Genomic DNA, 25,823 nt, shown 5'->3' on the forward strand with positions numbered 1-25,823 from the left:
TCCTGAAGGCCAAGTACAAAAGAGTGCCAGACTCCATTTTGAGCTACCGCATGCCCTGAACACTGCTCCAGGTGCCAATGTTTACTAATAGTGTAAGTTTGGGACATTCGCTTGAAAATGTCTCAACCTGAACATATCAATTGTTGCAGCTTCTCTTTCCCATTGCTTGATACCCGAGCTGTTAGAGAAGAGGAGAGGGCTCAGGCTTACAGGTGTATATGTTTTTCACCTTCTTAATAGCTCTTATGAAAGATGGGTAAGGAAACAGGAGATATAGGCAGGAAACAATGGTCTGAAGTTTGGTTTGATCTCCGGTTTCATTCAGTAGTTTCCTCTGTGCTTTTCTTCAATTAGCACAATGCACCCAGGCCACAGTAAAAATGTCTTAGATAACTGTACCCAGAGAAAACTCCTGTTGGTACTCTATGCCAGAACCAGAACTGTGACTGCTCTAGAGTCTGACGCTGACATCACAGCATTACAGATGTTCAGAGAGTCACCATCTGTCTCGAAGGTCAGCATTAGATCTGGAACACTGAGGAGGAAAAATGCTCTAAGATAATCTGGGCTGGTGACAATGAAAGTGTGTCACTCTCTATAAAAGCCGGGAGTCAGATCCGCAGAGTTCCGGCGTGTGTGCAGATCTGTATCTGGGGATTACAGTAACTTTTAAATATATGTCTGAGACCAAGACTTTATTTGGACAATTTTTACATTTAAGATTCCCTTTAACAGTCAATATGTTTTTCCTTCTTTTTTTTTTTTTTTTAAAGTTTATCTATTTTGAGAGAGAGCAAGTATGTGGCAAGTGTGAGTGGGGGAGAGGCAGAGAGAGAATCCCAAGCAGGCCCCATGCTGCCAGCTGCCAGCACAGAGCCCAACTCGGGGCTCGATCTCACAAATCGTGAGATAATGACCTAAGCTAAAATCAAGAGTCAGATACTTAACCAACGAGCCACCCAGGCGCCCCAATATGTTTTTCAATGTAGCAAAACAGGTATCCTGTCATCCACCTATAAAGTGATAAGGAAATAAAACTGAATTGAAAGTTAACTGTTTATTGGCACCAAATTTAGAAAGGCTAGGTAGAAGTTACAGATTGAAAAGAATTATTCTAAATAGAACAAAAGCTCAAAATTAAAACCAACTTCAGAGTGGAAGACTAATATTTTTCCTGATAAATTTATATGAGCTTAATTAAAAATCAAGTCCTTTGAGCGCCTGGCTGGCTCAGTCGGCTGAGCGTCTGACTCTTGATTTCAGCTCAGGTCATGATCCCAGAGTCGTGAGATCAAACTCAGCAATGGGCTCTGCACTGAGCATGGTTCTTGCTTAAGATTCTCTCTTCCTCTCTCCCTTTCCCTTTGCCCTCTCCCCAGCTCGTGCTCTCTCTCTCAAAAAAAGAAAAAAAAAAAAAAATCAAGTCCTATCTTATATAAACACTAGGCTTTAACTGAAAATCAACTGAGTGTGCAGCCAAATTAGATCATAAAAGGTCTGTAATCCCCTCAACAGCAGAAAGTTACAAGGAGAATTAAAACCTATTCTTTTGAAGTCGGGGGGAAAGCTGTAAGAGTCCTTCCACTACAAGAGAGAATAAAAATACCCAGTGCAAAAACTTCCTTGGAAATGTGAATCTGATTGAAACCTGGAACTCAGGGACAGAGGAATAAGCAACAGAGGGAAGGGGAAAGGTAGAAGAGTTCGTGATCCTTTGTTCTACAAATCTGACTTGCTAATCCTGGAACTTTTAACATCTGTCACTAATCAGATCACGTGTATGTGTGTGTATGGATATATGTATGTATATTTGTCTGTGTGTATTAATTCCAGAACGCTCAAACTTTAAAAATCAACAATGATGGAAATGAAAATGCCTAATGTCGTACATAACATTATATAGGTGCCAGATTTCTGCTGGCGTAGTCTCTAAATAACAGAACATTTTGATAAACAACAATAAGCACAAAACAAAGACATTAGATTTAGGGTATGTTAAAGACTTGTTTGACTATTAAGCTGTTTTAAGAGTTCCAAGAAATCCAAGAGTAGTTTCCAGAAGCAATTAAATACATCTCATCGTCATTAATCCTGATACTGTGTGGGGAAAGAGCAACTAAGGACTCTATCAGTAAGAAATAACAATGACTGGGGTGCCTGGGTGGCTCAGTTGGTTAAGTGTCCAACTCTTGATTTTGGCTCAGGTCCTGATCTCATGATTCTGAAATAGAGCCCCACATCGGGCTCCATGCTGGTGCATGAAGCCTGCTTAAGATTCTCTCTCCCTCTTCCTCCTTCCCTCCCCCGCTCATGCAGTATCTCTCTCTCTCAAAAAATAATAAAAAATAAAAAATAACAATGACCATTTATATTCATAGACTAAGGAAGAACTTTCATATATATGTCCTTGTTTAAATTTTAGTGCAGACCCATGAAGTAACAGGTCTCTTCCACTGCTGATGAAATCTCCCTCAGAGAGGTTACATCACTTCATTAGGCTTATCCAATTAGTAAATGACAGTTTAAGGCTCTAAACTTCAAATTCAAGGCTGTATTTAATTACATAATGCTACCCTGGAATGTTTCAGGATAAAGTACAAGGCTACATCTCTGACTCACAAAGAAGCCTCATAAATTTTGTTCTTCACAGAGACATGAATAAGAATATTGTTCTTACTCATTTTTAGAAGGACATCCAGATATGAACAAGGTGTAAAGTCCTACTAAGAATTCCAATTTATGAACTAAATATGGGGTTTGACTAGATGACCTTTAAGGGATCTTACATTCTATTAATTCTTTCTAAGCATCTGAAGCAATACTGCTTAACAGTATTTTCTGTGATGATGGAAATGTTCTATTTCTGCACCATCCAATATGGTAACCACTAGCCATATGTGGCTAGTATGACTGAGGAACTGAGTTTTTAAATTAAATTAAGTTTTCATTAAATTTAAATAGCCACACGTAATTAGTGCCTAGTATCCTACACAACACAGATCTAAAGCATATATAGTTGATCCTTGAAAAACATGGTTTTGAACCACACAGGTCCACTTTTACAGATCTTTTTCAATAAATATAGTACAGCACTGTAAATGTATAAACTTTTTATGATTTTATATTCTTGTCTCTAGCTTCCTTTATTGTATGAATACAGTACATAATATGTATAACATAAGATATGTGTTAATTGGGGCGCCTGGGTGGCTCAGTCAGTTAAGCATCCAACTCTTGATTTCGGCTCAGGTCATGAACTCTTGGTGTGTGAGCTCAAGCCCCGCATCGGGCTCTGCACTGACAGTGTGGAGCCTGCTTGGGATATTCTCTCTCTCTCTGCCCCTCCCTTGCTCACTCATGCTCCCTCTTTCTCTCTCTCAAAAATAAATAAAAAAAAAAAAAAAAAAAGGGGGGGCATGTGTTAAATTGACTGTTTATGTTACGGGTAAAGCTTGTGGTCAATAGTAGGCTACCAGTAGTTAAGTTCTGGGAGAGTCAAAAGTTATATGCAGATTTTCAACTGCGTAAGGGGTTGGGGTACCTAACCCCATATTGTTCAAGGGTCAACTATATTTGTAAACTACACTATAAAATATGCAATATAGCAAATATATCCACCCAGTTTCAATCTTCTGCAGACTGTTAAGTGATAGCTAAATTGTGCTATCGCCAGTCACTTGAAAATAAATTCGGGGAAGATAGTACTCATGGACAAGAAGTCTCTGACATGGTTCTAAGAAAATAATTAGGTGCTAATGCTAAGAAGATTCTTTCAGTACTGTAATATGGATCATCGTTGCTTTTTATCTTAGGAAGTACTATCAGACCACACTTCACAACAACGTACAACAATCTCTTTCCACAAGGTGACCTACTTTAAAAACACATGAGCGAGTCCACAGGGGAGGAGGGGCGATGCCTCATAGAATCCACTTGAGTGTACGATGGTTACCAAATCATGTCAAGCCATCAGCAACACACGAGTCGGTATTGGCTAGTAACTCAATTATTAAAAACTCTTAATTATTTTAAGGCACAACATTAGAGCAAATAACTTGAACATACCTGATTTGAAGACATATTCTCAACTTTCATTAGCGACGAATAGCTCCTAGAAGAAGAAACACACATTTGCAATCAGGTTATCGAGCCAACAAGTATTTCCTGAACATCTACCATGCATCCAGCACTGTTGAGGGTCTTTTTGGAAGAAAATATAATCACTGCCCTCAAGGAGAGTGCAACAGAAAAGAGGCAGAGATCTCTGAACAGTAAATAAGATGTGCCCAGTGCTTTATAGTTTACAAAGTGCTTCCTCAGACTCATGTCATCTCCACACTGACTGGGAGGTAGGTGGCATTATTCAGATGAGGAAATCCATCTACAGCCAAGAGCAGATCGGATTCCTAGTCGGGGCATACTGCCCAGGTCGCAGATGCTACAGGAATTCAAGCGGAAATGCATCAGCGTGGGCAGGGCTGCTGGGGCCCTCTCCTCAGATGAGGCAGAACCCAAAGGGAGCCTAATAAATATGTGGGATCAGTGAGGGAGGCAGACGCAGAGAATGGTAGGGGCAAAGACAAAGAGTTGGTGTTTATAATGACATTTCAAACCAATTCAAGTGGAGTCTGAAGGCCAAGTAGGGAATTAGGCTGAATGTGTAGGGCCCAATTATGTTGTCCTAATTGAGTGAGTTAACACAATGTGAACAGCAAGAAGCCACAATATAAGATGGGAGTAGAGAAGAGACATAAGAGATTCAACAAGCATTTAGTAAATATCCGTGATGTATAAAGCCCTATGCTAAGCCTGGGTGGAGGATAAGACAGGAAGAAAACAGAAAATGATGAATAAGCCAAAGCCTTGCTCCCAAAGAGCTTACCAGGAAGGGAGATAAGGCCTATTCAAGCCACAGCTATACAAAAAGTTCAATTAAAAATACACAAAGAGACAAAGGAAAGTGATACCACATAATACCAGTGTTTTAAAAAGGGTAATCTGTAGTAGACAGAAAAGAGGGAGAAGGGAAATAAAGGCAAGGAGATTAGTTAATAATAACAGTATTTACCATTTACCAAGTATTCTTTATTTGCTAGAATCTGCGTTATATGCTTCAAAAATTACTACTAACCCCAACCACCTTATAAGGCAATTGATAGTACTATGCCTACTGAATACCCTATGATTTCACTCATGTGGAATTTAAGAAACAAAACAAATGAACATACGGAAAGGGGGTAAAAAAAAGAGAGAAGGAAACAAACCACGAGAGATGATTAAATATGGAGAACAAACTGAGGGTTGCTGGAGGGAGGTGGGTGAGGGATGGGCTAAATGGGTGATGGGTACTAAAGACGGCACTTGTGATGAACACTGGGTATTGTGTTTAAGGGATGAATCACTAAATTCTACTCCTGAAACCAAAATTACACTACATGTTAACTGGAATTTAAAAATTTGAAATGAAAAAAAAAAAAAAATGAACATACAGGAGGCAGAGTCAGGGAAGTTAAGGAAGCTGTCCAAAGTCTCCCAGCTAACCAACTAATGGAGAAGCGGGCTTTTGCACCCACATCAGACTCCTGAGCTCACACTCTTGCCATCATGCTCCAGGCTGCTGCAACGTCCCCACCTGAGGACACGAGTCCATGCTGTTAGCAGCTGTCCTGGTAAGAAAGGATAAAGCTCAAAGAATCAAGGATGACATCAAGGTTTCTAGCTTGGGCAATTTGAAGAAAGTAACGCCACAGCTGAGATATATCCAAGTAGATGTGTACTGTAGAAACTGAAAACTGAGAACTCGAGAGAAGAAATGTCACAGTTAGAGACAACCATCTGGGAGATAACTGGAGACAGATCAGGTGAAGGATGTCAGACAAAGTGGTGTCTGGAAGAAATAAATAGGTAAGATCCATACACTACATGAAAGGCATGCTGAGAAAAGAGTGGGCAGGGCAGGAAATCTCAATCATGGCTGCACTGTTAAACCACCTGTGGAGGTTAAAATGACGATGAGTACTCACAAGCCAGGTTCCAGTACCAATGGGTCTGAGGGCCCCTCCTCCGAGCTCCATCCCACCCATCCAATGGCCTATCTGACACTTTTTTGGGTACCTCAAAGGTATTTTCAGATTCATATGTCCCTGTGCAACCCATGGTCACCCCACTACCAAAAAGTTTGGTTCTTTTCCAGGACTCCCTGGCTCAAAGAATTGTATCACTATCCATTCCATTTCATAGACCAGAAACCCAGGAGCCATTCTTTTTCTCTGCCCCCACACCCTCAATCTGAACTATCTTCAGATCTTGTGATTTTATCTACAAAGTTACTTCTCCCTGGTCCACTTCTCTCCACCTCCACATCACCACCCTATTTCAAGCTACCAACATCTGTCGTGTGGACGACTGCACAAGCTTGCTAGCTGGCCCCGACACACCTACCTGGTTCCCTTCCCAATCTTGCTAGCTGGCCTCGCCACACCTACCTGGTTCCCTTCCCAATCTGGTCAGCAAAGCAAGATTTCCAAAACATAAACCTTTATCATACTTGGGTTCAAATTTCAACCTTCTAGGCTCCCAATTTTGAAAAATCTCTATCTCAGGTAGTCATAGTCCCTATCTTTTTCTTTTCTGATTTGTTACTCACTTACCCTCTATTAACTACATTTCTCCATTATTTATTTCTTCTGGCTTCAACATCCACATGGTGGAACCTGGTCTTGATGTTAATAGTGTTTGTCACACTACCACAAAGGCCAAATAAGTGAACACAAGACTGAAATGGAGTAGGTAAGCTTTTACTTGGATGTGACAACAAGTTCAGCTATGGAGATGAAACCACACTACTGGACACACTGAAGACAGCCATGGATACTCTTCCCCAGTATATGCCAATAAATGATGGTGTCTACTGGGAGACTCCCAGGTAACCTGCTTAAAGGTTTTCTCCAAATGCCTGCTCACTAAAACCAAAGGTAGACTGAGTAGAAGCTGTTCTCCTTCTCTCACTCTCCAAGCCAAAGTCACTTCTAAGACTCCAACTACTTTGAAAACCTGTGTGGAGTCTCTCCTGTTATTTTCTCTTACTCTATGTATGGCTTATAAGGTAGCAGTCATGGAAAGAAAATAACATGTGAGGATTCCTCCCTACACCTAACTCTATGCAAAGAATCTCTAAACCAGAACCCCATTAGATCCTAGCCTGACAGGGCATGTGTGAGCTACAAAAACTGTTTAAGGAGCTAACGAATAAGGTGGTGAGAATTAACACACAAAGTCTAAGGAAGGGGAATTTTTACAAAATGGTTAACAGAGGGTGTTAATATACTACCCTCCCAACAACTCAAATATTTCTAAAACCTACCTGAGAAGATGGTCTTTATGGAGACTTATGTACATTACCAGATCATTACAATTTCTGCACACTGAGGACAAGGAGTAAAGGGCTCCATCTACAAGAACAAGATGGAGTTGTCTCCAGGGGCTACTGTTGTGCCTCTGAAAAGGAAGTCAGTGCCTTCTGTGTGGTAGGCTTTGCCTTGTTCACTGCTGAGCTGAAGGCTGATGGATAAGATCCTACCTAGAGCTCAAAGAACTTGGGACAATGCAATGGCAATTTGATCCACTTTTTTCCATTGCCATTCTTGTTCAAAAAGCTGAGAGGGTAAAGGAGACCAGAGTCTGAATAATGGTTTCAGAATTGGAAGGAAGCTGGAGATCTGTGGATGTGAGGCTGTTGAGTGTTTCTTCACTGAAACCATCTGGAAGCACTGGGGATAGCTTCCAAGATAAGAATAGCTTCCTGGCTTCTCTGTAGAATCCCCTGCAGATTCAAAAGTCAATTTCTTAAGCAATCAGAGCAACTAAAGTGGACATTCCCTACCAGATGTTCCAAATAAAAGAACCAACTGCTGGTGAAACTTAATAAAATTTTCGCTGTCAGAAAGCCAAGAGAAAGACTTTGGAATGAGAGGCTTCTGTAGGCACAGCATTTGACCTCTCAGGTGGAAGAGTCAAAGACCAAAATTAAAGTGACGTATGAAGCCCTACGGATGTGAGAAAAGATTCTAAAACAGCTCAGAAGCGCGGAGCTTGCTGCTGGGATCTCGCCAAAGCTGCGGAACACGGCACCCAGACGGCAGCGGTGAGCCTGCCAAGCCAACACGTGCTAGGTCACTGCGTCGGTCCCCAGCCCCGCAGCTCTGCCCCGCCTCCTGCTACCTTCCGGCAGCTTGTGAAAGCAAGTCAGTTTTGCGGCGTCGGTTTCACAGAAATGAACACCAAAAAAGTGGGGTCTTTTGGTTTCCTGAGATCCGTGAAAGTGTATTAAAAAGAAAGCGGTAGGGACGAAGTAGAAAAACACAGAATAGAAAAGTGATTTTTCCATTTATTCCACTTACGTTTTCTTTTTGATATATATGTTACCAGAGTGATAAGAGGATAAAAATTTGTGTCTGAGAAAACAAATGGAAAAAATACAAGTGACTAGGGACAACTTAGAAAATAGGATTGATTAGGAGCACCTGGGTGGCTCAGTTGGTTAAGTGTCAAACTCTTGATTTTGGCTCAGGTCATGATCCCATGGTTGGTGGGATCAAGCCCCACATCTGGCTCTGTGGGGATTCTCTCTCTTTCCCTCTCTCTCTGCCCCTCCCCTGCTCACACGTGTGCTCTCTCTCAAATAAATAAATCAACATTTTTAAAAAAAGAAAGAAAATGGGACTGACTAAATTTGCTCTTGAAGCAAAAATTTCATTCAATAACAATGAGAATTTTCCCTCTCAGCTAATTTAAATGTTTTGTGTTGTTGAAACAATAAAAGAAAATTTGAGATATGAACATTGTGTTTTAATTTAAACTAGTAAAATCAAACATACAAAATTCCCTAAATTTTACAAGTACACAGCTTAATTTGAAACAAAAATGTAATGTATTTTAAGATAAATTGCCATAAGTTACTTGATTTATAGTAAAATTTTACTTTAATACTGAATAGACTGAACGAGGCAGAAAAGTGTGGTAATAGTGTGTACGAACTTGAGAATCAGATTAATTATGTGACTTTGGGTGAGTTACTTACATGCTTTTTAGGTTCAGTTTGCTCTTCTAGAAAACACCAATAACAATATTTGACTTACATGGCTATTGCTAGGATTAAATGAGATCACGCAGCTAAACCCAGTACAGTGTTTGGAAGATGACAAGTGTCCCAAAATGTTAGCTATTCTTAAGTTTTTAAAGTTTTTAAAAAAACTATTATTATTTTTTATTTTAGAGAGAATGTATGTGTGCAAGCAGGGCAGAGAGAGAGATGGAGAGGGGGAGAGGGAGAGAGGGAGAGACAGGGAGAAAGAGGGAGAGGGAGAGAGAGAGAGGGAGGGGGGAGAGAGAAAGGGAGGGAGGGAGAGAGGATCTTAAGCAGGCTCCATGCTTAGCATGGAGCCAGACACAGGGCTTGATCCCACCACCCTGGAATCATGATCAGAGCTGAAACCAAGAACTGGGCGCTCAAGTGACTGAGCCACCCAGGTGCCCCTCTTATTAAGTTTTCAAGTACATTAAGTGATATTATTATGCCTAACATATTAGGTTTCTAAACAAAATTGTTAGGTTTGTAAAGGGCACAAGAAGGCATGTTTTCGATCTTTCCTCCACTCCACACTAAAAACAAAAATGAGTAAGCTACTCTCAATCCCACACTGCTCAAAATTACACACATTTTACTGCACTGATCAAGTTGATAATTTTTCTTTCACTCACAACACAAAGCAGACTCACAATCTAGGTCAAAAGAAATCTGTGCATTTGTTTATCTCATGTTAGCAGATTATAACTCAAGATAACACTTCTGGAGTTCTCCATTTGAATATTATATTTTAAATGAGGCCACTTATCCTGTTTTAGCAGAACCCCCAACAGGAATACATGCATGCAGATAACTAATACCAGTACTTGATCATAATACCTGCATTCTGACCCAACAATCTTTCTAATAATCCAGTGTATTCTACGGAAATCAAGTCAGCATGTGGCAAGACAGCTCATTTTGATCCTATGCCATTTCCAAAGGCACAGCAATACATCTTTCCCAATTTCTTTTTGTTACATTTACACAAATGATATCTATGGAAAAATGTGGGAAAATCTAGAAATTCTATAAGTAGAAGTTGCAGGACTAGATTCCTTCTTCGACAAAGAAAACCTAAGAGCCTCCTCAGGTATAGCACAACATACCCAGTGGTAGGGAGAATAATGATCCTACTCAAAGATGTCTACATCCCAATATCCAGAACCTGCAAATATGTAACTTCATCTGGCAAAAGGGACTTTGCAGATGTGGTTGGGTTAAGGATCTTATATGGAGAGGTTGTGGATTGTCTGGGTGGGCCCAATGTCATCACCCTGGTCCTCAAAAGCAGAGAAGGTTGGAGAGGGGGCTGTGACTTTGGAAGGAGGATGTAAGAGATGCCAGATTGCCAGTTTTGACGATGGAGGAAGGGGCCACAAGCCAAGGAATGTGGATGGCCTCTAGGAGCTGGAAGAGGAAACAGATTCTCCCCTAGAGTTCCAGGAAGGAACACAGCCCTGCTAACACCTTCCTTTTAGCCCAGTGAGAACCATGTTGGACTTCTAATGTATGGATAGGTGGAACTGTAAAATAATAAATCTATGTTGTCTGAAGACACTAAATTTGTGATAATGTGTTACAGTAGCCACAGAAAACTAATACAGTCAGTATTCTTATACACTAGTATTTCAGGACCCAAATTGTATTTTAACTATGATTTATCATTTTACTTATTTTTATTTAGAAAAATTTTTTTTGATTTATCAACCAGCAGCCTTTTTATTCACAGTGTCATATATCTTTTTTTCCTATTTTTTAAATATGAAATTTATTGTCAAATTGGTTTCCATACTACACCCAGTGCTCATCCCAATAGGTGCCCTCCTCAATGCCTATCACCCACCTTCCCCTCCCTCTCAGCACCCATCAACCCTTAGTTTATTCTCAGTTTTTAGGAGTCTCTTATGGTTTGGCTCCCTCCCTAACTTTTTTTTTTGCTTCCTCTCCCCCTTGGTCTTATGTTTTCATTTCACTTATTTTTAAAAATTTTTATTTTTTTAAGTAGGTTCCATGCCCAACGTGAGGACTGAACTCACAATCCTAAGAGAGAGTCACACACTCTACTGACTGAGCCAGCCAGGCGCCCCTCCTGTTTACTATTTTAAAATGGAGTGTTTTGCGATAGGCCTCATGACATTAATTACTTCAAACTTTCAAAATATTAACAAAAACGGTTCTAAAAACAGATTTTAGGCACTGGTCTTTGGAGCTAAGACAACCTTATTCAAATATACTAATTGATGTTAATCCGTTAATATAGCATATTTTCTTCTGAAGAGGTTTACAAACCAAACTCTAAAGATAACCTATGATAGTTTAGCTAAGAATAAAACCAGCTATTTTATTTCACATGCTCTCATATCCTGCCCCTGTAAAAGCATGTCATTTGACCAACGCATCCGCATAACTACCTTTTTCTAAGCTGTTTAAGGCCCTGAGCTTGTCCTATGTCCCTCTCTCCACCAGTATATACTTCCTTCAGGTTGGTCCCTGGTGAAAATCAGCAGTGAGGAATCTCCAAGGTCAACACCAATACCGTAGCTCAGACATACCTAAGTTCGTCCATTTCTCGCTTCTTCTTCATCTCTTCCTTCTCTCTCCTTTTCATTTCCTGAATTTGGGCTTTTTTCTCATTCCTCTCTTCTCGGTCTCTGCATTCCTTCTCTGCCGCTAGGTCTGGAAACCGCTCCATTCTGGTCTTTTCTAATCGGTTCAGGATCTCATTCACTTTCTTCTCCACTGTCACAATTTTCACCTTTGAGAAAGGGGGGAACAAAACTGAAATCTTTTTTTTTTTTTTAATTTTTTATTTTTTTTAACATTTATTCATTTTTTTGAGAGAGGAGACAGAGTGTGAGCGGGGGACGGGCAGAGAGAGAGGGAGTCAGATTCTGAAGCAGGCTCCAGGCTCTGAGCTGTCATCACAGAATCCAACATGGGGCTTGAACCCATGAACTGCAAGATTGTGACCTGAGTCAAAGTCGGATACTTAACTGACGGAGCCACCCAGGCACCCCCAAAACTGAAATCTTAATCATACGTTTTCCCCCCCAGAACAAAGGAGTCGCTGTCTAGGGGGTGAGCAATGCAGCTGAGAGGGACTTAGAAAACATACATCATACTGAGCCTTTGACAATGAAAGTGTTAGACAGAAAAGACCAGGACTCCACTCCGTGTCCTCTGGTGGCGAACAACACTTACATCCTTCTGCCTGTGAAAGCCTATCTGTCCCACATCCATGTCAGCTGTTTTCTTCAGGTTAGACCACGGTGTATATACCACATTCACATTGTTCATCTTGCAGCCTGCCAAGAGAGACTGTCTTCAACATGCGGGTAGGACACTAAGCAATGCATTCCCTCACCCACTGGCAAATTACCAAAATCCAACAGAGGAAAAGGCTTCGCATAAATAGCCATCGAGTGATTCAAACCACAGAACACTTTTTTTTTTTTTAAACCCACCCACAAATGGCAAATGGCAAAGGTGAACAACACAATTCAAGCAAAAGTATTAGGAAGGAAAGCAGGGACTTCTGAGACTCCCTTATATCGGATGCAAAGTTTATGATATGCACTTTTTTTTTTTTTTTTTTTTACAGCGAAAAGGATCGAATAGGTTTCCTCAAAGGAGTCCTTGATCCAACAAAGGCTAAACAGCAAGATAAAGCAAAAGGCCAAGGTCTGGGATTTAAGGGACCTGCACCACCATGATCAGCTATGTCACTCAGGGAAAGTCCCCACAGCTCCCAGAATCCCATTGGAAACATGAGGAAACTGGACTGGTTCAGTAGAGGTGTTTTTTGTTTTGTTTTGTTTTGTTTTTTTAGTTTCTTTTAGCAGTGGCAACTCTGTTACCAAAGAAAACATATCAAAGTAATAAAAGCACAGATGCTTTGGAAGAGTGCAATGCATGCACTCTTGCTCAAGTGGAAGAATCAGACCAACCCAAATCACAAGACAGTCTACAACTGGTCTCCACTCAAGGTGTCAATGTCTTGAAAGACAAAGTAGTGCCTTTAGATAAAAAGAGACTAGAGACATGGTGAGGAACTATAACACATAATCCTGCATCAGAGAAAAAAAAAAAATGCTATAAAGGGACCATAGTGGGAGAACTGGAAAAACTTACATGTGGGCTGTGTATCAAATAACAGTATTCTATCCATGTTAAATTTCCTGAAATTTGATCACAGTAATACAGTCACTTAAAACAATGTCATTGCTCTTAGGACATGCTGAAGGGTTATAAGATCTATAATTTTCCTCCAAATGGTTCAGCTAAAAAAAAAAAAAAAGAAACCAAAAACCTAATAATTAGAGCATTATAGAGAGAAAGCAAATGCATACAGAAAAATTGTTGAATCTAACTACAGGGTATACAAGAGTTATATTTTTCTTGTAACTTTCCTGTAGGTTTGAAATTTTTTTTTCAAAATTAAGATTGAAAAAAATCTCCATGTGCATGGTGCTAGGGGAGATCCAATATGGATCAATGGGTCTTGCCTTCCAAAACTGAAGGAAGGCAGATAAGTACATAAATAACTATGATGAAAAACAGAACTTATCAAATGATATTGGAAAGGTATAGGTAGAATGGTGAAGTAGCTCAGAAAGGGCAGTGGTCACCCACACTGGAAGAAAGGAAAGGCTCCACGGGAGAGGTTAATACAGTCTAGTGGTTAAGACAGAAGACTACATAGACACTGTCTGACTTCAATGCAGCTACTGCCACACTTCAGAGCTCTGAGACCTTGGGCAGGTTCCTTAATTCCCTGAAGCTCAGCTCCCTCATCTACAGATGAAAATAATATGCATAACTCAGTAGGGTTGATAAATGAATTAATCTGTAATGTTCTTAGCACAGTGCCAGACATGTAATTAACATTCAACGGTAACTCTACTACCATTACCACAACTACTGGGTGGACCTTGAACCTTAGTTTGGCGCTAGACATGGGATGATTGACAGGGAAGACAAAACTGAGGGCAAAGGAGACAACATAAGCAAAGGCATAAGGTAGGAAAACAGCAAATACGTGCTTTGGCTGGACTGTGAAATAATCTGAAGGGAAACAAAGCCTGCCGTCAGATCAGAGATGCTTAACTTCCAGCTTAACAAGTCTGGACTCAATTGTACAGGTAAGGTGAGGCGTGTCACAGGGAGTGTCGAAGCTTTTAGAAAGTTTAATCTAGCAAAAGATTCTAAAATGAATAAACTGGCTGACCAGATTCTATGATGACAAACAAGATTAACCCAACGCCCTCGGTTCTGAGGTCAAGCAGGGGGGAAAATATTTCAACTGCACCGCAACAGGAATGGAGTGTCCCTAGCAAACCTCGCAGGAGAACCCCTTCTTCACTCCTTGGCATCCTCTGCTGGGGACTCACGAGTGAAGTTCCTGGGCTTGGCTCCTTATTTTGCTAAGTGAGCTCTCACTGTGGAAGGCCAAAGAGCGGAGAGAAGTAAGGCAGTATTCTCTTCTGTTTTCTCTAGAACTGGTAAACTATAAAGAGATTACAAAGCAAGAGACTGGGCCCAGAATAAAGAGTCCAAAGATCCTTTAATAAAGTTACATCTGCTAGCCAGGGGCATGGAAAGGGGACAAGAACATGTGAAAGAGGTTGCAACACACAGAGAATAATGATTGTTTTAACTTTATTATTTTTACTTTAATAAAAGAAGCTCTTAACTGGAAATCTTAAGAAACCCTGTCCCACTCATAAAAATGGAATGTCCTAAAACTAACTGCAACTTAATGATTTACGGGGCTGAAAGTCAGTGGCTCTACAAGACCAGCCTTCTACTTTCTTTGGCTAGGTATCTGACTCATTAAAGCTGCCCAAGTTAGATTTAGGAAACACAGTCTAAGCGATGGAGAAGGGGTACACAGTCAGCTCCTGTCCTGTAATCACCTACCCCTGGTACCTGCTCTCAGTCTGCCCTGTGCACTTATCCTCCACCCAAAGCAGATTTCTTTCCAACCCTCTGGATCACCTCTGACCCTCACATCAAACCAAACTTACCTCTACTCTACCTAGGTCTATGTCCTACACACCAAAATCCAACCTCCTAACTAGCTTAATCATTCTTGGCAGCATACCATCTCCTTCCTGGCTCCCCTTTTTAACTCTCATTTCCTCCCCAAAAGTTGTCCTTCTTGACCTATACTGACTACTGACAGATTAAATCTACTACTGACAGTAGAAACAAAGAAGCACCAAGCCCAGAATTACAGGCCTTACCTAAAACACTTAGAGCAATTGTTCTCAACCCTCTCTGCACATTATAATCTCCCGGAGAGCACTGTAAAAATATGGATACTCCTGGATCACCCCAGACCAACCAAGTAAGATTCTCTGGGAGATAAAAAGATCAACAGACTCGATACCTTCACAATTCGCAGGGAGAAAGAAGTATTTAGGAGGAGAAGGAGAGAAAGAAAAAGTAGGAAACAGGGATGTAGAGACTTGAGCTCTAGGATCTAAGGACAAATGACAGAAATAAAGACATCACACAACATTAAAAATAAAACCACGAGACACATTTCTTGCTTAGCCATTAACCTCATTTCTGAAAGCCTTTCTACATAACCTCAAGGGTAGGCAGGTCTAGACAACTTTCTAGTCAAAGGAAGGAAGACAGGGTAGAAAGAGCCAAGAAAGGGCCACCGTCATTAGAGGGGTGGGGAGATGGGTTTTTAGTTCTCTGATAGGTAGCAGAACTGCCACTTGAAAGGACAAAACAGGGGAAAGGCATACTACAAATTATTCCTTTGACTCCAGCCAAAGTCCCCGACATATTCTCTGAAAGTATTCTACTTCAGACACAGAAATCGGTGTTAATTCTGAAAACACCTCTAGGAAAACTGACCTTGAATGCTATTGGCCTTCACAAGATGGGCACAGTCCATCAAGACTTCCTTTGGGATGTCTTCTATCTTTTCCCCCTGAAACAAAAATAAACCAGATGGTCGACTACCTTGTAACTGATCGATACTGGAGCACTTACAGGGTTTTAGTGCCTTACGAAGCACAATTTTATTAAAAGCAGAGACTCTTCACTATATTTCAGAACACTGAAAAATGAAGTCTATTATGGGAATGTTTGAGAGAAGGCAGTACAAGTAATACAGAAAATACTAACACTTAAGAAGTGAGGAAAAAGGGTATTGAAAACCCCCCACCACAATATTAACTATAATTATGCCTGAGTAACTTTCCCCTCTTTCTTGTTACTTTCTTCTCTTCATTCTTACTTCTAGAAACCGTGTAGGGAAATGGTGCCCTATTTTTGATAAGTGGAAGTCTTCTTTGCTGAGGTCCTTACGACCCTGCTCACAAAGAGACACCTCATAGTTTTGGCTGTCAAACATCTGGTAGGTCATCTATCAGCCTTCATTAGAAACTCAGCTCTTAGTGTGTTAGATACAACCATCCACCCTAAGGGAAAAATAATATTGACTCATTTTCTGTACAGATAATGTAACAAAGTCAAAGCTGAATAAGCAAAGCCATCCCAAAACAACAAAAATACTTCAGAGGCAAGAGCAATGGAATCACCTCAGTACTGGCTCCAACCAGGCATGGGATTAAAGAAGCACTTCTGTATGGGAACGAAATGTTCTTCCTACTAAATACTTGAGATTAATTTATACCATCATGTTTCTAAATTTGTTTTTGTTTGAAAATGGGGATCTCTCAAATACATAAATTGTGACCAAAAAATAAGTGATTTAAGTTTGCCATTACTTCAATGACCTATCTCAGGCTGTGCAATTCTCTGACCACTAAAATAAAGGATTCTGAATTTCACATCTTGATAACACAATGTCATTATTAAGAATATCAAACATTACACCAGGTTATAATATGATGCCTTCAGGGACTTCTAAAATACACAGAAGCAGATTGACCCTACGCTAAATAAATCAAAATGAGTAATTAAAAAACAAAACAGCTACCATGTTTTAAGTACCCACCATGTGCCAGGCACTAAGTAAATAGCCATGTGAAATAGTTTACCTTCACTTTAGCAATGAAGAAACGAAGCTTAGCAAGGTTAAGTAACTGGGCCAAGGTCCCCTAAATCTAGTAAGTGACAGGACAGAGGTGAGAGATGAACCCAGGGCTAAAGCCATGTTGTAGCAACTGAGCCCAGAGTAGGGTGCTTAAGAAATTCTCGTGGAAACGTAATTTCTTGGTCCTTGATGTCAGGCTTCATCCTGATAGCCCTTCTTAATACCTGTGTCTGTCAGTATTCCTAAAGCAACCTCATCTTCCTGTTTTGCTACTTCTAATATAATATGAGCAGACTTAAAAAAAAATCACTCAGCTTAGCATTATGAGTAAAGTCAGAGTAAACTCTGTGGAGAGTGTGAGGTGCCCTCAATACGTAAACGTCAGAATGTAACTGTGGGTTTTGTGCCATCCATGTTAATGAGATTAGAGACTCTTCTATGGGTTTTCAAAAACCAAAGCAGCCTAGGAAAGAATACTGCTGAGTATCTGTGATCTTCAAGGTCTAGATTGAATTCAACAACAAAATTAACACATACGATGCTTAGCATGTGCCAGGCATTATCCTAACTGCCTCAGTCATGCTAGCTCACTTAATCCTCAGTAACATAGGTACCGATTGCTCCCTTTTACAGATGAGAAAACGGGCACAGCTAGGTAACTTGCTCAAAGTCACACAGCCAGTAAGCAGCAGAGCCAGGATTCAAATCCAGCAGTCTGGATCCTGAACCACTCTAGTCTTATTCCATCACTAACACGTACTTGGTACCTATTAAGTACAAAAGGCTATGCCGTTTACTACAGATCAACCATGTAAATGGTGCCTAAAAAGCATTTATTTTTACTGAGCACATTATGTGCTTCCAAAAGAAAATGAAATTAAATTTCTTTTCACACATGGAGAAACCGGTGGTAATGTCAACTTGGGACTACTGCTATTACTTCCATTTTCTGACACAGAGTCTAAAAGAAAAAAGTTTAATCTGAACCAAGAGGAAACTTGGTAATACCATACTTTATTTCCTCTAAACTTAAAGTAGTTCCAAAATGGCAAGAAGTTGCCAAGGAGAATCCAGAGTTTTGTTCCAGCACAGAGTTCACAATCTTTCTCATTTCCTTTACAACACAGTTCTCAAAAATATCAACAGTATAAATAAAGATGGGGCACAATGTTTAACCTTGCTAGTAAATTAAGAAGTGAATATTATAACCATAATGAAATAGCATCTTGCATTTATTGAAAAATTGTCAAAAGGTTGCTATATTTTTTAAGTTATAAAATCCCAGGAAGGTCTGGAAAACCTGTATATATCAGGTAGCATTTTAAGCTAGCGTAATATTTTTAGAGGGCAATCTGGTCTTTGAAACATCTCCCAAATGCTTCTATCTTCTGGCTCAGCGATTCTACTTCTGAAAAAAAAATTTTTTAAATGTTTTTATTTTTGAGACAGAGAGACAGAGCATGAGCAGGGGAGGGGCAGAGAGAGAGGGAGACACAGAATCCAAAGCAGACTCCAGGCTCTGAGCTGTCAGCACACAGCCTGACGCAGGGCTCGAACTCACAAACTGTGAGATCATGACCTGAGCTGAAGTCGGATGCTTAACCAACTGAGCCACGCAGGTACCCTGAGAATTATTGTAAAAAAACCCAATTCAAAAAGAAAAACAGAAAGTGGTTCATAAAAAAAAAACTTCGTGTTGGGGATTCATGATGCTGAAAACTATAAACAACTTATATTCTGACAGGGGAGCTTTCGGACAGGGGAGCCAGGTAACTGTGGCATATCAACTCAAAGCAGCCAGTCAAAACAATAAATATGAAAATAATACAGTAACATGAAAAAGTTTTCAAAACTGTCACGTGAAAGAGTAATACAATCAACTAGGGGAATTAAAAATTGTTGTAATAATACAATCAACAGGATGGAATATAAATGGAGACAAAAGAATTGGAGTGCATGGCATGACATCACTGAAAGGCATGGGGTAAAAAAAAAAGCAGCTTACAAATAACTTTGGAAAACAGCATTTCAACTGGAAACTGTAAGGCAAAAAGACAAAAATAACTGCACATATAAACAGCATACTTTAGTTGATAAAGTTGTTTCGTATGGGGATAAAGCTTAACACATCTGAAACCACTTCCACATATAGTGGGAGTCAAAAAGCAAATAGATGGTAGATGGTGGGAACCAGGCTTCTCACTGTGAGAAGGAATTAATAGAGAAGCAAAGAGAAAAGACTAAAATGGCCTCTATAATAACAGATTCATCACAGACATCAGTTTGAGCTCATGCTTAACATAGATACAGATAGAGAAACAATCCAACATACGAATTACTAACGTGGGTTAATATACATACATGTACTTCCTAGCTCTTTCTGCTGAGAGGGCCTAGAAGCAATGACACTCTAGGAGCAGTGAGCACACCAAGTCCAGATCTTGGCTCCTAAATACAATTCCCCAGTAAAAGGAATCAGGGTTCCTTGGAGAAAGGCCCGATTCTAGGACTGGGGCAGGGAAAATACAAGAAGAGCCTACACCATCTTAGAGTGTCACAAAGGAAGTGCTCAAAAACCAAAAGGATGGGAGCATATCAAAGCAACACAGGAGCCAAGCTGAAAGAGCTCCAACCAAAGCTGGAACAATTTCAGCAACCAAATAACATAGAACCGATTATAACCTGAAGTATAAAATAAATGTATGAGTCCATACTGATACACGTAAACTACTGTAATATGTAGGGGAGAAGAGATAGAATCTTCTTTCTAAGTTTATGTAGATACTCCCCACTCCAAGAAGTGAAGCTTAATTCCATCCCCTCCCCTACAAGTATGGGTTGGACTCGGTGATCTGTGTCCAAATAACAGAGTATGGGAGAGGGGAGGAAACCTGGCAAACACTGGCCTGGCCAGGAGATGAAGGTTAGCATCACTGGTGATAAATCCTACTAATGCACGTGCCCCTGACATGATGTGATGAGGAGGGCACTCCACTCCTGTGCTATTCTTCCTCCAAAACCCGTAACTCCAGTCATGAGAAAAACATCGGATAAACTCAAATTGAGGGGCCTTCGGTAAAAAAACCTGACCAGTACTTCTCAAATTGCCATGCTCATGAAAAACAGGGAAAATCTCACTTTCAGAGCGTGAACTGTCACAGACCAGAGACTAGGCAGACGTGACAACTAAACACAACATAGGACACTAGACTGGATCCTGGAACAGAAAAAGGACATTAACGGAAAAACTGGTGAAATCAAAATAGAGCCCGGAGCTTAGTGAACAGTAACATACCAATGTTGCTTTCTTGGTTCTGACAAATCTGCCATGGTCATGTTAAGACGTTAACGATGGGGGAAGCCAGGCATGGGGTATATGGGAACCCCATGTAGTATAGACTATTTCTGCAACTTCTCTGTAAATCTAAAAGCATTCCAAAATAGGACATTAAAAAAAAAAAAAAAAAAAGGCAATACACATACCAAGTACGTATACCCTATGATTCACCTGTATAAAACATATGAATGTTAAGGCATTAGAAATAATAGTGGTCTTATGTTACTAGGAAACATTGCATCTTTTTCCTTTACTATTATAATGCTGTGTTAAATGTCCCAAAGAAGCCCCGATAACTGGGAACATCTATCCTTGGTGAGGCAGGACAATCACATGAGTGTGAGAAAAAGGAACCACATGTGATCTCCACTGGAGAAGACAGAAGGTCCAGAACTGTCAACTGAAATGAAAGGGAGAGAGAGCAGAGGTGACGAACATACCTAAAGTTGCAGGATAATTAGAGCAGTGGTTCTAGCTAAGGTACATACACTATGTCCCCTTTCAAGTTTCAAAGTCACCAGAATTTCCCTTTGTCATTTTCTGGGTCAGGGGTAGGACAGCTCTTCATTTGCTACCTTTTTTTATCTTTTGCACATATTTATTATTTTAAGCAATTTAACTGCCAAAAAAAAAAAAAAAAAAAAAAAAAAGGACAGAGGACAAGAGAGGATGCTCATCACTAAAGAAAAAGCATGAGTCCATGTTTAAATCCAGTTACCTTATGTAATCGAAGGTATACATGAGCCGAAGAGAGTTTGTCCACGTGAAACCTACAAAGAATGAAAACTACTTTTAGCAAGAGGTACAAGACAACCATCTCCTCAGGCCCCTTTCATTTAAAGCATTCCAATCCAAAAAGTATTAACTCAGTGCTTACTACATGTGAAGCACCATGGGGAGTAAAAACACGATCACTGCCTCCAAAGGGCTCACTGTCAACTGGGAGAGGTAAGGTAAACAGGGCAAGTTCTGCAGCTGCATGAGACTAAGAGCCAAGCTGAATACTAGAGACAATAAATGGCAATGCCTTGGAAAGGGCAATTTTTTTTCAAGTGAGAAAGAGCTATCAGTGATCACAAACTTCACTGATCAACTGAGACTCAGAGGGTATCTGACTAAAACACAGGACGTAGAGAAAACACAGGGAAAGGAATTTCAGGTGAGGAGAGAAGGGAATGAAAGAAGTCATCAAGATCCACGGTGTTGCAAGCCTGGGAGACTGGCAGGACTATAGAGGAAAATACTTTACAGGTGGAGAAGGCACCAGTTTGGGAAAAAAGATGAGAGGAATGGTTTGGGACGTCCTAAGTTTAAAAACAATCCAAAGAGAAGTACAGAGTTGGACAAGCCATAAAATGGGTCAGACCAACAATTCATCCCTCCTTATATCTGACAATGGCACTAATATGTTTTCTGGGAAAGCACGGGGATTGCCCTTTATGATACAGTCCTAAAAAAATCCCAATGTCCTAAATTTACCTTTCATTAAGCCTCTATCATCCACCAATTGAAAGAAACCTTTCTAAACTTAATTCCTTTTACACCCTAGTCTAACATTTGGAGATATTTACCAAATAAAGTTGACGTTCTCTCTTTCCAGCTTCCAGAGATGCCCCCAGAATTCTCGCACCAAACAATGGTAACACATGATGGTCACTTTGGGATTCTGATAACATTAATCATCTCTTCCTTACTCCTCATCTTTCTAGACTGAAGAGTGTTCAGTAAAACCCTAAGGAGGCACCACTACACCCCATTATATATTTCTCTAGACATTTTCTTAGCATTAATGTGTTTTTAGAAGTGAAAATGGTCACACACTCATGCCTACTGTAAGACGTGGACAGCATGATTCTATACAAATGTTAAGATTATGGTGTTTCTAATGCCCTCTTAAGGAAGTTAAGCATTTTGCTAGTCACCATGGATACAGAAAAATACTACACATTTTTGGCAGTCTGTGATACCTCTAGGTTTTTTTTGTTGTTTGGTTTTTTTTTTTTTTTTTTTTTTAACATGTATTCATTTTTGAGAGACAGAGTGTGAGCAGGGGAGGGACAGAGAGAGAGGAAGACACAGAATCCAAAGCAGGCTCCAGGCTCTGAGCTGTCAGCACAAAGCCCAATGCGGGGCTCAAACTCACAGACCGTGAGATCATGACCTGAGCTGGAGTCCCACGTTTAACAGACTGAGCCACCCAGGCGCCCCCTCTAGGTTTTATTATTATCCATTACTGGTAACCAGAATTGGACATTGATTTATTTTTCTCATATAAGATTTATATTCCCTATAAGAGATTCCTACTGATTACTGTCTTTAGCTTGGCCTTTTCCACTGAAAAAAAAATGTGTTTTTGCAAATCCAGAAATTATGTATCTAATTATCCTCTTTCAGGATCTTAGGAAGCAAGTTCAGTTGAAAAGTAACTTGCCCCATTCTGACTTGTCTTAAGCCAATTCTCTATTTATAACAACTCTTTCCTACATACCCATAATAAATCAATTGTATCCTGATTTTTCTTAAAGGTCTGACATGGAATTTTGTCCAAAGAGATACATAAGTAATTCAATGTCTATCTGATGGAGTCATACAAAAGTAATCAAAATCCTAAAACACACACGGGAATATCACTGCTGATGCACAGAGCAACTCCAGGCTGGGAGGTATATTGCTACAAGGGCAGGGGGAATGTGTGGAAGTGTGGGGCTTTGGTTGCACTGTAAATCAAAAAAGCCAGCTCCCTAAACAAACTATCTTGGGGAGGTTCCTTAAAAAAAACCTTTCCAAACCTCCCAAAATGTTTACTCCGAAAAGTTTAAATTATGCGTAGTAGAGTTCCCTAGTTCCTTCTGGTCCTTGTTATCGTCCTCTCCCTACTTAATCACTGTTTTCTTTACTGAATGCAGAGACTAAAAAGTTCAGTAAATGAGCACCAATGACCTGGGGATGCGGACGCAGGGCCTCAGAAGCTGGGCAATTGAACTCCTGAAAGTGGGGTCCCTGGAGATACTATTCTTTGGGGGTTTGGAGGCAGTAAACACACACTATTTCTATCTTCTTTTGTTTAAAGATAAATTCATTTCCATTCTCATTTAGTCCTGGGAAAATCCTTTCCTTAAAGGTGTTTTCTGGTATAAACTCAGATGCTGATATCCACGCAGGTGAAGTTCTAAGGTTTACCTCAGAGTGAACCAGGTTGAAATGTGCCCTGGGGAATATCGATCAACTGAATCATTCTTAGCATGCCCAGGAATGTTTCCAGGATTGACACAACAGTCTTGAAATTTAGGGCTGGCTATTCTACCTCACAGCAGACCTCGAATAGCTTCTCAAAGTAAAAGTCAATCACTTCCAGCAAGAGTCATGAATTTCAGGGTGTCAAAATGGGTATCTGTAGACACCAGTTTGGTTAAGTAGCATTCCAGGAGATAGTCAACCATAATGAAATCAAAAACCCAACTGAGAATACATAGGGCGTAGGCTGTAAATTGGAAATTTCTCTTCCACTTATATAAGTGTAAAAAAAAAAAAAAAAATCAGGTAAAAGGCTGTGGCAAATTGACTTTTGTGGTACATCTGGATATGTAACCTTTTCTATGCAGGTGTTTATGCTTCAAACCTGACATGTTAAAACTTCACAGCAGATAACTACATAACAGATGCAGCCACGTAACAGATGCAGTAGCTCTAATCTCCCTTGACAGGATCTGGAGATCTCTGGGTTTTAAGAACAACCGGAATAATCCAGCCTGGTGACAGGTGCTCAAAATGGAGACACCAGAATGCAGTTACTATGAAGAAATGTCCAGCAGAGATCATTTCTACACAGGCAAAGAGTTAGTTAATTAGGAAGTCAACAAATATTTTTTGAACATGTACCAGGTGCCAGGTCCTATGCTAGGTAACGGGATGTGGGACTGAACAAAACAAGTGATCGCTGTCCTCGTGAGGCTTATGGTCTAGGGTTCTAGGAAGGGAAGCAGCATTCAATCCAGAAGCCCTCAGCAGTGCAAACTGAACACCTGAAGTGAAGGGGGTACCAAGCGGTGTCTCCCTTGATGACACTTGTTACCTGAGCTCAGCAGATGGGCCTGTGCTGGAACAGGGGGCAGATAAAAAAAAAAGACTTTAAAATTCCTCAGGTTTGTCGTGCCTCTTGGTTCCTGGAGTGTGGACATTTAGAGATGGCAGACAGGAAAGCATTTCCTGCTTTTTAAGTTAGTCTCTGTGTAATAGTTTTCCTAATAAATGTCCAATGCTGTCCACTTCATTGAAAATCAAGGAACTCTCCTAAAAAGTGACAACCTAAACTCTGTCTCTGTAGGGAATTAAATGAAGGATTCGGGCCCACACTTGGAGAAAAGAGGTCTGGAGAGAGTTGCAGCAATGGCCTGAGGAAGGAAGGAAGTCACCCTCAGACAAAGAGCAGTAGCCTAAGGGAAGAACAAAATTGGTGATTCAGAACTAGAGCCGGCTGGGGGGCCAGCAACAACCACAGCAGATCTGTTCAGTTTCTTTTAGCCTTAGTGTCCTCATCTGAAAAATGGGCACAGTACTAAGAACTATTTTACAGGGCACTGTGAAATTGAGTATATCAATAAGGTAAACACCTGCCAATACCTTGCATCTAGTTAGGTATTCAATAACTAATGACAGTGTTCATTATTACTATCATTAAAGCAAACAGGATCCATGTGCCTATCTTCAGGGACAGCATTTGGTAGAGGGGTGTTTGTGGAGTTGTGGAGACCACACCCCACTCTAGGTGTAGAATTAGGCACCAGGACTCAGCAAACTGAGTCCGAGAGTGTTACATCAAAGTAACAGGAGTCCAGGTCCTCCTAAAAGGTTCCAGGTCTGAGTGGTAGAAACTCCCACGTGGCATTCTAAGGCAGTTAGAAAAAGAAAAGAATGCAACTAAAATGAGGAGTTTTTGGTTTGTTCTGTCATTGCTTTTTGGGCTGGGTTTTGTGAGCAGCAAATGAAATTATCTCAGAAGGCAAAGAAAGCATGATTATTATTTTTTAAATTTCCAGAAAATATTTTAGAAAGAGGGGGTAGAGCCTGGATCGAGACAGGGCTAACCTCATGAGGGAGTTGAGAAGACAAAGGGAACCCAGCCTGTTTTCTTTAAAGCTGGACCTGGTCAGATGCCCTATCTATTCCATCCACATGGAAGCTTCTATTTCCCTCACCACTTCTTGTGAAGCCCTCATCCATCTTCTCAAGAAGAGTGGCCTGAGCACGTGAGTGTGGCGGTCTCACGAAACCACTCTGAGAAGACACACCATGAGGTAAAAGAAAGCTTCTGAGGTCCGGCCTCCAACCTCAGGGTTGCT

At 40.4% G+C, this 25,823-nt stretch overlaps 1 protein-coding gene across 3 annotated transcripts in view; it reads right to left on the reverse strand.

Annotated features, from left to right (window-relative positions):
* The window catches only part of CCDC25 (coiled-coil domain containing 25), a 40,546-nt gene that overhangs the window by 3,856 nt on the left and 10,867 nt on the right, over positions 1–25,823 (reverse strand). For all 3 annotated transcript variants that reach the window (XM_019440854.2, XM_019440852.2, XM_053901089.1), the window contains 5 exons: positions 21,203–21,254; positions 16,001–16,076; positions 12,329–12,432; positions 11,680–11,882; positions 4,066–4,111 (listed from right to left, as the gene is read on the reverse strand). In XM_019440854.2, the coding sequence (XP_019296399.1) occupies positions 4,066–4,111; positions 11,680–11,882; positions 12,329–12,432; positions 16,001–16,076; positions 21,203–21,254 (481 nt within the window). The remainder of the gene's footprint in view (positions 1–4,065; positions 4,112–11,679; positions 11,883–12,328; positions 12,433–16,000; positions 16,077–21,202; positions 21,255–25,823) is intronic.

This window comes from Panthera pardus, unplaced genomic scaffold, assembly GCF_024362965.1.
Source record: "Panthera pardus isolate Hobbes unplaced genomic scaffold, ASM2436296v1 HiC_scaffold_13, whole genome shotgun sequence".
NCBI classification, from domain to species: domain Eukaryota; kingdom Metazoa; phylum Chordata; class Mammalia; order Carnivora; family Felidae; genus Panthera; species Panthera pardus.